Genomic DNA, 13,967 nt, shown 5'->3' with positions numbered 1-13,967 from the left:
GAGGGTGCAACCAGTTGCTGAAAGAATATATGAAAACCAACAGAAGAAAGCCAGCAACTATTTAATGATGCACACCCAGAACAATAAATATAGATGATTAACCACATATATTTTATTGGACACGAAATAGAGCACAAAACAATTAATAACATAAAAAATATGCACACTAAGTGGAGGAATATAATCCTACTATATAGGGTTAAGTGTGGTAGGATTACATTCCTCCACTTAGTGTGCATATTTTTAATGTTTTTATTTTATTGTTTTGTGCTCTTTTTTGTGTCCAATAAAATATATTTGGTTAATCATCTATATTTATTGTTCTGGGTGTGCATCATTATATAGTTGCTTGCTTTCTCCTGTTGGTTTTCATATCTCACCTGATATAGCCCCGGTTGTGCTTTCTTACAAGTATTGGTGGGAAAAAATACAAAATTATGTAAAAAAAAAAAACACAATGTATAATAACTTCACTGTGATGGATTTGTCCCTTATTGGGCATATGGATATTATTGAATGTATAGTATTAAAGATTCCTCTTACTAAGCCAGAGTGGACAGTTGCATCTAATTGGACTTAAAGGGATACTCCAGCTGTCAGAGCAGAAGCAAATCCCCATAGCGAACCTCTTCTGCTCTGGACAGTTCCTGACATGCACAGAGGTGGCAGCGGAGAGCACTGTGGTCAGATAGTGATAATTACTGTAAGGATTACGATAGACTCCATTGACTGTCTATGGGAGCTGCGGGAGATAGTTAAGCGCTGTATGCACAACCGTTCCTCCATTTGTCATTCGATTATTGAGCATGTTTATGCTGGACAATGATCGCGAAGGAGCGTTCATATGATCATTCATTCGTGCAATCATCTCTCCACTGAAAAGGCCTTTAATGTCCGTAGCACTGCGTCTGACTGTACATGCTATTTCCACACTTATCCCCCCCCCCCCCTCCCCAAACATCTTTCCCACTGAGCCACAGAGTGTAACCTGAGAGCAATGAGAATCTGGAAACTGTAGGCGACAATCATTTAATCCAGACCAAACAATTCATTCAAGTCAGAACAAAGGCCTAAGCCCCACACCTCTCACCGGGGAGCAAAGGGAGCAGCAAAAAAACAAACAAAAAAAAAAAGAAGCCTCCAATTTAAAGTATGTGTAGCAAACATGCCCCCAAAACACCCTACACCAAGCCTTATACTGCAGCATGATGGGGGAAATAAAGGGAAGGTAAAATGTAGAAATGAATGATAACAGTAATCGGGAGATAATCGTGCCCCCGGCTGTAACTAATTCTGCAGCATTTTCTGCATGACCCTGGAATAAACAGTCTTGTAGAAATCCTGAGAGGTTAATTTGCTGATGATCTGTTTCATTTTCTGCTGGTGAATGACAGAGGGGGTGGGGCTTAGTTTGCAGGCGGGGCTTTAAAATCTAGGGCATAGGTGGGGGAGGCTCCTGCTGCAGTCAGTTGAATTACACCCACACCACAGAACAGTGAGGTGGAAGAATGGCTGATCTAACATACACAGAGAAGATTTCTTTACATTCTGTATTTCTCCGTTTTCATTGCAGTCCAGGAGATGGACACAATGGACACAATACACACCTGCCATATAAATAATCCCATATATTCTGCGGCAGCATCACGACAAGGTCTTCGATCAGGCCAGCCTTACGTGGTGGGACACCTGCAAACCAGACAAAGGCACACATGCTAACTGAGAGTCTTGATTGAACTCTACAAGTGTACATCCAGCGATGCGCTGGCAGCAGGACATCTTATTAACATCCCAAGGAAACTTTAGAGCCTGAGACTATCACGATCGGCATACAGATTTGACGGAGGTCCCATAGACTTGCATTGGACTTCCAGCAAATAGACATCCAGATCGCCATAGTCTCAAAGTAAGTATTAGGCTCTGAAGCTGCCCGGGAATTTAAAAAATATGTCCTGCTGCCTGAGCATCGATGGGTGTATGCTTTAAAAGTATTGGGGGGAAAAAATACAAAATTATGTAAAAAAAAACCACAATGTATAACTTCACTGTGATGGATTTGTCCCTTATTGGGCATATGGATATTATTGAATGTATAGTATTAAAGATTCCTCTTACTAAGCCAGAATGGACAGTTGCTTCTAATTGGACTTAAAGGGATACTCCAGCTGTCAGAGCAGAAGCAAATCCCCATAGCGAACCTCTCCTGCTCTGGACAGTTCCTGACACGCACAGAGGGGGCAGCGGAGAGCACTGTGGTCAGACAGTGATAATTACTGTAAGGATTACGATAGAAGTAATTTACTGTATAACTTTCTGGCACCAGGTGATCCGAAAAGCCGGTAATTACTCACTCGGTAATTGTGTTTCCCCCGAGCCATGACAGCACCAACTGAGAGAGGGACTCCGCCCCGAAGGACAGGAAACCTATAGGATAAAAGGCAGGTCCCCCCTCCTCAGCCTCAGTGAATTTTTGAGACTTGAAGGGCCTACCATTGGTTAGTATACAAAATATACATAATACTACAAAAATAGGAAGAAGATAATAAGGGTGAACCCCATACCAGTGCAGAAAAAACACTAAAATAATTCTCCCAAAACACAGGGTAAGAATGCCCCGATGCGGTCATGGCTCGGGGAAACACAATTGCAGGAGAGTAATTACTGGCTTTACCTTTCGCCATGACAGCACCAAAAGAAAGAAATAACACCTAGGGTGGGACTACAGCCTGGAGGACTTTCCGGCCAAAAGAAAAGTAGAGTAAGAATTGCCCACATCCACGCTGTAGTGCTTGAAAAAGGTAAGTGGAGACAACCAGGTGGCCGCCGTGCAAATCCAGTCTATGGAAGCTCCTCTTCTCTCGGCCCAAGAGGAGGCCACTGATCTAGTGGAATGAGCCCTAAGAACTGAAGGAGGAGAAACTCCTGAATCTGAAGCTACAAAGCTAGGGCTATAGCTTTCTTAATCCACCTAACAATAGAACTCTTGCCTGCTCACTTCCCTTTATTTGGGCCAGAAAACTGAATAAATAAGGACAAGGACTTTGTTCTCTCCAGATATTCTAGAATGCACTTCCTTACACCTAAGTTACGGAAAAGTTTTTCTTTTTCATTAGAAGGATCGCAAAACAATATTCTGTGAGACGCAAAACTTGGACACTGCTTTTGGTAAGTAAGCAGGATCAGCCTAGAAGATGAGCCGATCATCTAGGATTTTAGTATAGGGCTCTACACTGGAAAGGGCCAACAGGTCCCCAACTCTCCTGGCGGATGTTATTGCCACTAGCAAAGCAGATTTAAACACTAGATTTCTGATAGGTACAGCATCTAGGGTCTCAAAGGGATCGGACATAAAGGCGTTTAACACTAGGGAGAGATCCCAAGAAGGTGGCTTAAGAAAATACCAAATGGTGAGTTTTTTAACTGCCCTAAAAAACCTAATGACCCAGGGATGATTTGCTGCTATCTTTTTGTCAAAAAGAGCTGAGACCTGGACTTTAAGGATGGCCAATTTAAGATCCTTATCCAACTCCCTCTGCAAGAAGCTCAGAATACTGGACATGTCTTAGGAAAACAGATCTACGAGCGGCTTGTTCAAAAAATGTAAATAAGCCTTCCAAATTCTGAAGTAGATGTTACAGATTTTCTACTAGCCTGTAGAGATCACTGCCTCAGAGAGACCCTTGTGTTTTTCAGGATCAACCTTTCAAGGGCCAGGCAGGCAAATTAAGCTTTTTTTTTTACATGAGGATGAACAATCGGCCCCTGATATTGTAAATTCTCTACTTCTGGCAGCACCCATGGATCTGCCTGCAACATTGACCTCGGAGCCGAGAACTAAGCCCTCTGGGGCCAGAATGGGGCTATTCTAATAATCTTTTCCTCTTTGATTTTGCTCATCACCCTCGGTAAAAGCTGTATTGGGGGGAATGCATAGGCTATGTTCCAGTCCCATCTGTGAGTTAAGGTATCCACCGTCCAGGGCCTTTCTGCTGGGTTTAGGGCGCAAAAAGTTCTTATTTGCCGGTTTTGCCTTGTGGAAAATAATTCCACCTGTGGTACTCCCCATAGCTGTGTAATCTTTTGGAAGATGTCCGGGTTCAGTCTCCATTATCCCTGGTGTAGACTGTGAAGGATGAGAAAATCGGCTTTTACGTTCGGACTTCCTTTCAGGTTTACTGCTGTTAGAGACAAAAGATGATCTTCTGTGAAAGAAAACATTTGAGTAGCAATAGACAGGAGATTTTCGATTTTTGTGGTGCCTTGGCAATTACCGCAACCACTGAGGAGTTGTCTGATAGAATTTTGACATTTCTTTGGAACAGACAAGGCCTGTACAGCCACTAACACTTTGCAATTTGAAGAAAGGGAAGACTCTTCCTTTCCCCATCTTCCCTGAAAAATTGTGTCCATAATGTGAGCCCCCCCAGCCATAAGAACTGGTATCTGTAGTTAGGAGAACTAGATCCTGTCTTCTCCACTCCAGACCCTTTAAAAGATTTGCGGTATCTAATAGGGATCGACCAATATCGTTTTTTTAGGGCCGATAATCGGTGGAGGTTAGGGCCGATAGCCGATAACTTATACCGATATTCCGGTTTAAGTTATCGGCTATTTATCCCCCCGCGACACCGCTGCAGATCATTGATTTAAAGCGGGCGCTTTAAATCAATGCACTGCAGTGGCTTTTGCGGTGCCATAGGCCACCGCCGCCACCCGCTTCTCTCCCCCTGCCTGTCCGGGGGTCCTGAGACCTATCACCGCCACCGCTCCCCCCGCCGATCCGCACCGCGCCTAAGGGTGCCTCCAGCTGTTGCAAAACTACTACTCCCAGCATGCCCGGACAGCCGTTGGCTGTCCGGGCATGCTGGGAGTTGTAGTTTTGCAACAGCTGGAGGGCCTACTGTAGGTATAGTATATTATACAGACCCCTGTCCATCCCAGAACCCCGACTCACCTTCCCAGTTGCTGCAGGGATCGTCCGGGGAGGGTGAGCTGGGCCATCCATCCTTACTGTAGTGTCCGGCGGCATTCCGGGTGGAGGGTGAACCGGTCCGGGCTGTACTTCTTCTCCGGGGATCCTCTTCTCCACTCCGGGCAGGCTCCGGCCTAGTAACGCTACATAGACGCCGCTGCGCAGCGACGCACCTGACGTCACGGTGTAGCGGCGTCTATGCAGCGTACTAGGCCGGAGCCTGCCCTGAGAGGAGAAGACCCCCGGAGAAGAAGTACAGCCCGGACCGGTTCACATTGGCCGCCATCTCTGAAATGATTTTTGTAAATATCCTTGGGGAGACGGAGATACTGAAGGGCAGGGCCCGGAACTGCAGATGCACTTCTTCTGAGTTTAATAACACTGCTATCCTCAGATACTTCTGATAATCCTGGTGAATAGGGACATGTAGATAGGCATCTTTTAGGTCTAGTGAGACCATAACACAGTCTTTGGTTAACAGATTTACATTAGACTTTATGGTTTCCATTCTGAATTTGATAAATCAGGCACTTTTTTTTTTTCAACTGTAAATTTTTATTAAAGTATTTTCATGTTACATAAAAAGAAAAAAAAATAAGGCAAAAACACTGCAGAGGTATCCAGGGGCCAAATAGATAAGAGACAGGTGACATGAGAACGAGCAGCGGCATTACCCGTTCTACACCCATCTCACACAAGGCCAAAGCCAAACTTTAGTAAGACAAGCCCCTGAGGTAAGACTATTAAAACAAGGGAAGGGGCAAAAACTAATAGACAATAGGACAATCCGGGGGGGAATCCCCACGAACAACCCAAAAAACATGTACACAAGACAACAAGGACAAAGAAGGACAAATCACAGGAACTTGTTTAGAGGTTTCAGGTTTATTATTGCTCAACTTGAAGAGTCTGTTTTTTTTTAAATTGAAAACGTGAGGAGTAAAACCCCTGCCCCTTTACTTCCCTTGGGACTGGAACCAGCACTTCTTTTTGGATTAAATGGGCACTGTCATGAAATCAAAAAATTGTTATGTTGTAGTACAACCAGTTTTTTAGCCAGAGCGCCCTAAGGGCAGAAATGGCCAAAGCCGCCGACCTTGCAGACAACCTGAGGGCATCTGAGGAGACATCCGCAAGGAACGCAGCAGACTTCCTAATTAAAGGAAGAGAAGCAAGACGATGCTCATGAGGTACATTATTCTGTATATTTGCTGCTAACTGATCATTCCAAAGCAACATTGCTCTAGACACACATCCTGCGGCTACATTTGGCTTGAACGATTTCTTCAAAAATGCTTCCGGTGAAAGGGACAGCACCTTTCTTTGACACTTTTGCAATGGCTGCATCAATTTTAGGAGTTTCCCCCCCAATTATTTACTCTTCAGTGTCCTAGGAAGGAACACTTTCCTATCAGGATTCTCTCATTCCTTCTTAATAAGTGCAGAAATACTTCTGCGCACTGTGAAAATTCTACATTTCTTACATTCAAGCCCCTCAAACATCATATCCTGTATGGATTTTGGCTGTTTCTCTTCTACAATATTCATGGCCAATTTAACATACTTGTCTCTTCAGCAGAAAATACAGGCTTTCCCGAGGCATCATCCTCAGAAGAAGAGGAGTTTCCTTCAGATTCAGAGGAAGGTTCGATGACACCCTCTTCCTCAGAACCTAAATTTACCACATGAGACGGTAAGTTCACAGAATCACCGGTCATGGAAACAGGAACAGATACAGGGGTTGCGACCACACCTTGCTGAGGTTCTTGTGCAATTTTAAGAGCCTCACTTATCTCCTTTTTAATCATGTCCTGCATGGATGTGGAGGATCTTTCTGCTGCCATGATGTTAGTTATACAGGCTGGACACATAGACTCTAATTGTTAGGAGGCATCTTCCCCTTACAAGAACAACATTTCTTCTATTTAGATTTTGTAAGAATTTTTTTGGGCACAACATCTCCCTAAAAAACTGGAAAAAAAAACCAAAAAACTATAATAAAAAAAAAAAAAAAAAAACGGAAAGAATACACTCACTCAGGTATCCTGGAAACCTACAGGTACCGTGGACGGGATCTTTACAGAGACCTCAGCTGAGTCCCGCTTGGGGTCCTCCTTGGAGCTCATGATGATCTTCTCCTTTATGGCCACCTAAATACACAGACCACCCTCCGCACAGATCCCGGCGTCTGACGCCATTTCCGCCGCGCCTGACGTCATCTCCGGGCTCCTTACTGCCACGCCAGGCTTCCCGACCTGTGCACGACTTCATTTCCGATGCAACGCCCCCCAGCGTTCTACGTCACTTCCGGCCTCCTCCAAAATGGCCGTAGCAACGTGGAAGAGGAACACTGCCAGCTCTACAGGGTCTAGCTCGATTCCCTCAGCCTTCAGTTATCCAACAGGGACAGGAACTCCTGCCCCATTAGGCGTCCAAAAGACTGGAAACCACTGAGGCTGGGGAAGAGGGACCTGCCTTTTATCCTCTAGGTTTCCTGTCCTTAGGGGCGGAGTCCCTCTCTCTCAGATGGTGCTGTCATGGCGAAAGGGAAACGTGTTTTCTACCAAAGTGCCCCTTTAATGTGACCAAGTGTTTTGTTATCAGGAATTCAAAAGAACGGGTAATGTACAACACTATATTATAATGGCCGCTTAAAGCTTCAGCTGCTCTACGAGGACTCTTGAAAAAGCCGGGTCTCACCGGCGAAATGTTGATATAGAGGAGAAGAGATTTTAGCTCAATCCCGGCATTAATAAATCGATGGACCACGGAGCTCTGAGATGCCATGTCTGTAGACGGCATCTGAGCAGAGAACTGCAAACAGAGCCCCACGGTCAGAAACATCCAAGCATGATATGCTAAAAAACTGAAAATAAACGAATACAGGATTGTAATTTTAAATCACACACTGTCACCTAGTGGGCAATTTGAGCACAGTATTATAAGTATTATTTGACAAATTAAAAGTTAAGTTTTAGACCAGAGAGGGTCTCTATTCAGGGTTTACCCTGAGGGGAGTTATATCCCCAAGGTTTTTTGTATCTGCTCTACGAGGGTGACTGACTATCTGAATCTCAATAGAGACATCCAGGCTAATTCCCACCCTCGCTATGATGAGCCTTATAGTCCAGCTGCTGCAAAACTACAACTCCCAGCATGCACTTCCTTTGGCTGTCTGGGCATGCTGGGCGTTAAGGTTTGAAGCTGAAGCTGAAGTTAAGGTTGTTTGAAGCTGAAGCTCCACGGTTTGGAGACCCAGAATCTATGACAAGAAAGAATACTAAAATTCTAACTCGGTACGTACCACCATGAACACAGAGGAAGTCATTATTTGATATGGGTCCCGGTTCTGCAAACGTCTTGAACTTATTGAGCCACTGGCGTGAGATGTAGAATTGCAGGAGGCTGGGTTCTGTCAGGTTCAGCAGACTGGTCACTCTCCTCCGCTCCTTCTGAGCATCTTCGCTTGACTTTCTGGGTAAAAACAAAAACAAGAAAAGCGTCGGAGTTACAATTCCATACGCATGCTGTTCCCTCTACATAGCCCTATGATATTTTCCTCATCGCATCTACCTTAGTGCTATAGGGTGGATTTGTTTTAGCTGTGGTGTTTCCCAATATTTGTTGTACTTTTTCATTTAGAAGAGGAGTCTCAGCCTGTTACAAAGCTACAATGGCAGCATGGGGTCCATGAATGTATAACACAGAAGCTGAAAGGGGTTATCCAGGAAAAAACTTTATTTTATATATATATATATATATATATATATATATATATATATATATATATATATATATATATCTATATATATATATATATATCTATCTATCTATCTCAACTGGCTCCAGAAAATTAAACAGATTTGTAAATTACTTCTATTAAAAAAAATCTTAATCCTTTCAGTACTTATGAGCTTCTGAAGTTAAGGTTGTTCTTTTCTGTCTAAGTGCTCTCTGATGACACGTGTCTTGGGAACCGCCCAGTTTACAAGAGGTTTTCTATGGGGATTTGCTTCTAAACTGGGCAGTTCCCGAGACACGTGTCATCAGAGAGCACTTAGACAGAAAAGAACAACCTTAACTTCAGAAGCTCATAAGTACTGAAAGGATTAAGATTTTTTTTTTTTAACAGAAGTAAATTACAAATCTGTTTAACTTTCTGGAGCCAGTTGATATATAAAAAAAAAAAGTTTTTTTCCTGGATAACCCCTTTAATATAGCTGCTTTTGATATTGCAGCTCAGTTCCATTGAAGTGAATAAAGTTGTAATACCACACAGAATGTCATAGCCCCGCCCCCTCATGATGTCATGCCCGCCCCTTCAATGCAAGTCTATGGGAGGGGGCGTGACAGCGTCACGCCCCCTCCCATAGACTTGCATTGAGGGGGCGGGGCATGAAGTCATGAGGGGTGGGGCTATGACGGCACAAGCTCCCGGCGTCGGCTCCAGCATTCGGAACAGTTTGTTCCAAATGCTGAGCAGCGGAGTGCCCCTTTATAAATTCTCTCCGCAGAACTCTACTGTTTCCTATTTTCAGATGTAAGGCAGCAATAAGTTTGGTATGCCAACTTCCCTGCCAGCGATAACCAGGGAGTCTTGAATGCCAATGCCTTACAACAATACTGTCTGGACAGGTTCGGCTCGATAAGACGGTAAGTGTTATAACAGTGAGAGGAACAATAACCAAAGACTAAGAATGAAATGAATGTCATTCTGAAAGATATGATTACCTGTAGAAAAGCACATAGGCCTCCGCGTTCTGGACTGTGGCCTCAGACACTTCTGTGACGCTTTGGTCGTCAAATTCATACCAGAGATTGTTCAGGTTGTTTCGACAATAGGCGATATAGTGGCCACCTGGAACATAAGATCATTTCAAGATACATAAGGTAATGTATGTACACAGTGACCCCATCAGCAGAATAGTGAGTGCAGCTCTGGGGTATAATACAGGATATAACTCAGGATCAGTACAGGATAAGTAATGTAATGTATGTACACAGTAATCTCACCAGCAGAATAGTGAGTGCAGCTCTGGAGTATAATACAGGATATAACTCAGGATCAGTACAGGATAAGTAATGTAATGTATGTACACAGTGACCCCATCAGCAGAATAGTGAGTGCAGCTCTGGAGTATAATACAGCATATAACTCAGGATCCGTACAGGATAAGTAATGTAATGTATGTACACAGTGACCTCACCAGCAGAATAGTGAGTGCAGCTCTGGAGTATAATACAGGATATAACTCAGGATCAGTGCAGGATAAGTAATGTAATGTATGTACACAGTGATCTCACCAGCAGAATAGTGAGTGCAGCTCTGGAGTATAATACAGGATATAACTCAGGATCAGTACAGGATAAGTAATTTATGTACATAGTGACTCCACCAGCAGAATAGTGAGTACAGCTCTGGAGTATAATACAGGATATAACTCAGGGTCAGTACAGGATAAGTAATGTAATGTATGTACACAGTGACCTCACCAGCAGAATAGTGAGTACAGCTCTGGAGTATAATACAGGATATAACTCAGGGTCAGTACAGGATAAGTAATGTAATGTATGTACACAGTGACCTCACCAGCAGAATAGTGAGTACAGCTCTGTGGTATAATACAGGATATAACTCAGGATCAGTACAGGATAAGTAATGTAATGTATGTACACAGTGATCTCACCAGCAGAATAGTGAGTGCAGCTCTGGAGTATAATACAGGATATAACTCAGGATCAGTACAGGATAAGTAATGTAATGTATGTACACAGTGATCTCACCAGCAGAATAGTGAGTGCAGCTCTGGGGTATAATACAGGATATGACTCAGGATCAGTACAGGATAAGTAATGTAATGTATGTACACAGTGACCTCACCAGCAGAATAGCGAGTACAGCTCTGAGGTATAATACAGGATATAACTCAGGATCAGTACAGGATAAGTAATGTAATGTATGTACACAGTGACCTCACCAGCAGAATAGTGAGTACAGCTCTGGAGTATAATACAAGATATAACTCAGGATCAGTACAGGATAAGTAATGTAATGTATGTACACAGTGACCTCACCAGCAGAATAGCGGGTACAGCTCTGGAGTATAATACAGGATATAACTCAGGATCAGTACAGGATAAGTAATGTAATGTATGTACACAGTGACCTCACCAGCAGAATAGCGAGTACAGCTCTGGAGTATAATACAGGATATAACTCAGGATCAGTACAGGATAAGTAATGTAATGTATGTACACAGTGACCTCACCAGCAGAATAGCGAGTACAGCTCTGGAGTATAATACAGGATATAACTCAGGATCAGTACAGGATAAGTAATGTAATGTATGTACACAGTGACCTCACCAGCAGAATAGCGAGTACAGCTCTGGAGTATAATACAGGATATAACTCAGGATCAGTACAGGATAAGTAATGTAATGTATGAACACAGTGACCTCACCAGCAGAATAGCGAGTACAGCTCTGGAGTATAATACAAGATATATCTGACTGTAGCATAACCCCTTAAAACAAGGACAGAAACTCACTGCTGGCGGTGCCATGATGACAGATGACAGACAAAAGGTCATAGGTGACGATCTGACTAAGGCTCTCCTTTGCAAGGAACGGCTGCAGGTCCAGACCTTCCAATGGGAAAGACACATGGGTCCCAATTTTGGTGGAGAACATGAGCTCATGTCTGAATCTCTTCAGGTGTATGCTAAGTATCTGAAATAGTCAGATATTACTTATAACCAGCAATTAAAAATTGAAACAACTTGCATAACAGCAACATAATAATATCCCAGCATGCTCTGCATCCCAGCTTCTGAAAGCCACTACATATAGATCACATTTGGTTAAAGCATGCATATTTAGCAAAAGGAATGAAGAACTCACCTCAGGAAACTTCTGCACTTTGCAAAATTTGACACCATTTCTTAACCTGAAAAAAAAAAGGGAAATTTGATTACGGTTGGTCCATATATATTCATATATAAAGTAGTTCATATCCCCAAAAAACAAACAAAAAACAAAACAATGTTGCACATAATGCTTTAAACTGACAGGCTTGAAAATAAAAAGAATAGTTAAAGGGGTACTCCGCTGCTCAGCGTTTGGAACAAATAGTTCAGAACGCTGGAGTCGGGAGCTCGTGATGTCATAGCCCCGCCCCTCATGACGTCAAACTCCGCCCCCTCAATGCAAGTCTATGGGAGGGGGCGTGACGCTGTCACGCCCCCTCCCATAGACTTGCATTGAGGGGGCGGGGTGTGACATCATGAGGGGGGCGGGGCTATTTCGTCACGAGCTCCTGGCTCCAGCGTTCGGAACAGCTACTTCCAAACGCAGAGCAGCGGTGTACCCCTTTAACCATGTAATGCATAGGTGTCAATCTTCCATCGGTTGCAAAAATCCAACTTCCAGCAAGACTGGATAGCCAAGGGCTGTCAGTTGTAATTTTGCAACAGCTGGAGGGCCGCTAGTTTGACACCTATAATGTAATGCATGGACGGGACCGTCTGCTACAAGGAGAGGCGCGGCTAGCACTTTACGGTACAGAATGATCGAGCAGGGTCTTAGTGGGGGACCCCTTCCTACAGCATCCATGTGAGGCATACGGAGAACGGTGATCTTTGGGAGACAATCCCTAAATTAATCATAATGAGATTTTAATGAAAAATGTTTACGAAAACAAAAAACACCCCAAGACAATACTTACTTTTTGCATTTCTCACAGCTGTACATGTTGTCACCTGCAAAAGAAGAATTAAATGACTACGCTTTACCATTTACATAGTTATCAAGCTGGCTTCTTATTCTGACCTTTAATGGTCTATTCACACGTACAGTATTCTGCGCAGATTTTATGCACAAGATTTTCTGCTGCAGATTTCAATGTAAACCGAACACAGCTTGAAATCCTGCGCATCAAATCTGCGCAGAATACTGTACGTGTGAATAAACCCTAAAACAGCACTTAGATCGATATGAACACTATATATATATATATATATATATATATATATATATATATGCACACACACGATCTGATGGGGTAAGTAGTCAAGTGGGTGGTCCTAGTCGGTGACTGATCGCTTTATCTGCACACGTATACACAGATACCTCCCACTTGACTGCTTAGCCCAGAACGAGCAAAGATTTACATAAATAAATATGAAGTCATCCTGAAATTTTTCCCACAACCTCTTTATCAATCTGCTCAGCTCTTCCTGTTCTATGATGCCGGCAGATTGGACTGGACTGGATTTTGAAAGTGATAGGTTTCCCCTTATGACAGTGCTCTCCAAACAGTGTGTCTCCAGCTGTTGTAAAACTATAACCATCAGCATGCCCGGATAGCAAAAGGCTGTCCGGGCATACTGGGAGTTGTAGTTTTGCCACAGCCGGAGGCATACTGTTTGAAAACGCGGCCTTAAAAGGGGTACTCAAAAGGAAAACATATTTTTTTTTTTTTTTTTTTTTAAATCATCCGGTGTCAGAAAGTTTACAAAAACAGATTTGTAAATCATTTCTATTAAAAAATCTTAAACCTTCCAGTACTTATCAGCTGCAGTTACGCTCCACAGGAAGTTTTTTTTTTTATTTCCTTTCAGTCTGATCATAGTGCTCTCTGCTGACACCTCTGTCCATTTTAGGAACTGTCCAGAGCAGGAGAGGTTTTCTATGGGGATTTGCTCCTACTCTGGACAGTTCCTAAAATGGACAGAGGTGTCAGCAGAGAGCACTGTGGTTTAGCAGAAAGGACATTCAAAAAGAAAAGAACTTCCTGTGGAGCATACAGCAGCTGATAAGTACTGGAAGGATTAAGATTTTTTTTTAATAGTAGTAATTTACAAACCTGTTTAACTTTCTGGCACCAAAAAAATAAAAAATAATAATAATAATTCCAGTGAAGTACCCCTTTAAGATGAAACCCAGCATGACTACAGCAATAATAGCAACAGATGTGCAAAGCATCAATAAAAAAA

The 13,967-nt window shown here is 43.1% G+C and overlaps 1 protein-coding gene across 6 annotated transcripts in view; it reads right to left on the bottom strand.

Annotated features, from left to right (window-relative positions):
- Nucleotides 1-13,967, bottom strand: part of USP33 (ubiquitin specific peptidase 33) — a 72,595-nt gene that overhangs the window by 19,037 nt on the left and 39,591 nt on the right. For all 6 annotated transcript variants that reach the window (XM_056532625.1, XM_056532628.1, XM_056532630.1 and 3 more), the window contains 6 exons: nucleotides 12,698-12,731; nucleotides 11,875-11,920; nucleotides 11,523-11,703; nucleotides 9,704-9,830; nucleotides 8,277-8,446; nucleotides 1,608-1,689 (listed from right to left, as the gene is read on the bottom strand). In XM_056532625.1, coding sequence (XP_056388600.1) covers nucleotides 1,608-1,689; nucleotides 8,277-8,446; nucleotides 9,704-9,830; nucleotides 11,523-11,703; nucleotides 11,875-11,920; nucleotides 12,698-12,731 — 640 coding nt within the window. The remainder of the gene's footprint in view (nucleotides 1-1,607; nucleotides 1,690-8,276; nucleotides 8,447-9,703; nucleotides 9,831-11,522; nucleotides 11,704-11,874; nucleotides 11,921-12,697; nucleotides 12,732-13,967) is intronic.

This window comes from Hyla sarda, chromosome 7 (genome assembly GCF_029499605.1).
Source record: "Hyla sarda isolate aHylSar1 chromosome 7, aHylSar1.hap1, whole genome shotgun sequence".
In the NCBI taxonomy this organism is placed as follows: domain Eukaryota; kingdom Metazoa; phylum Chordata; class Amphibia; order Anura; family Hylidae; genus Hyla; species Hyla sarda.
This window is presented reverse-complemented; position numbering and strand designations above follow the sequence as displayed.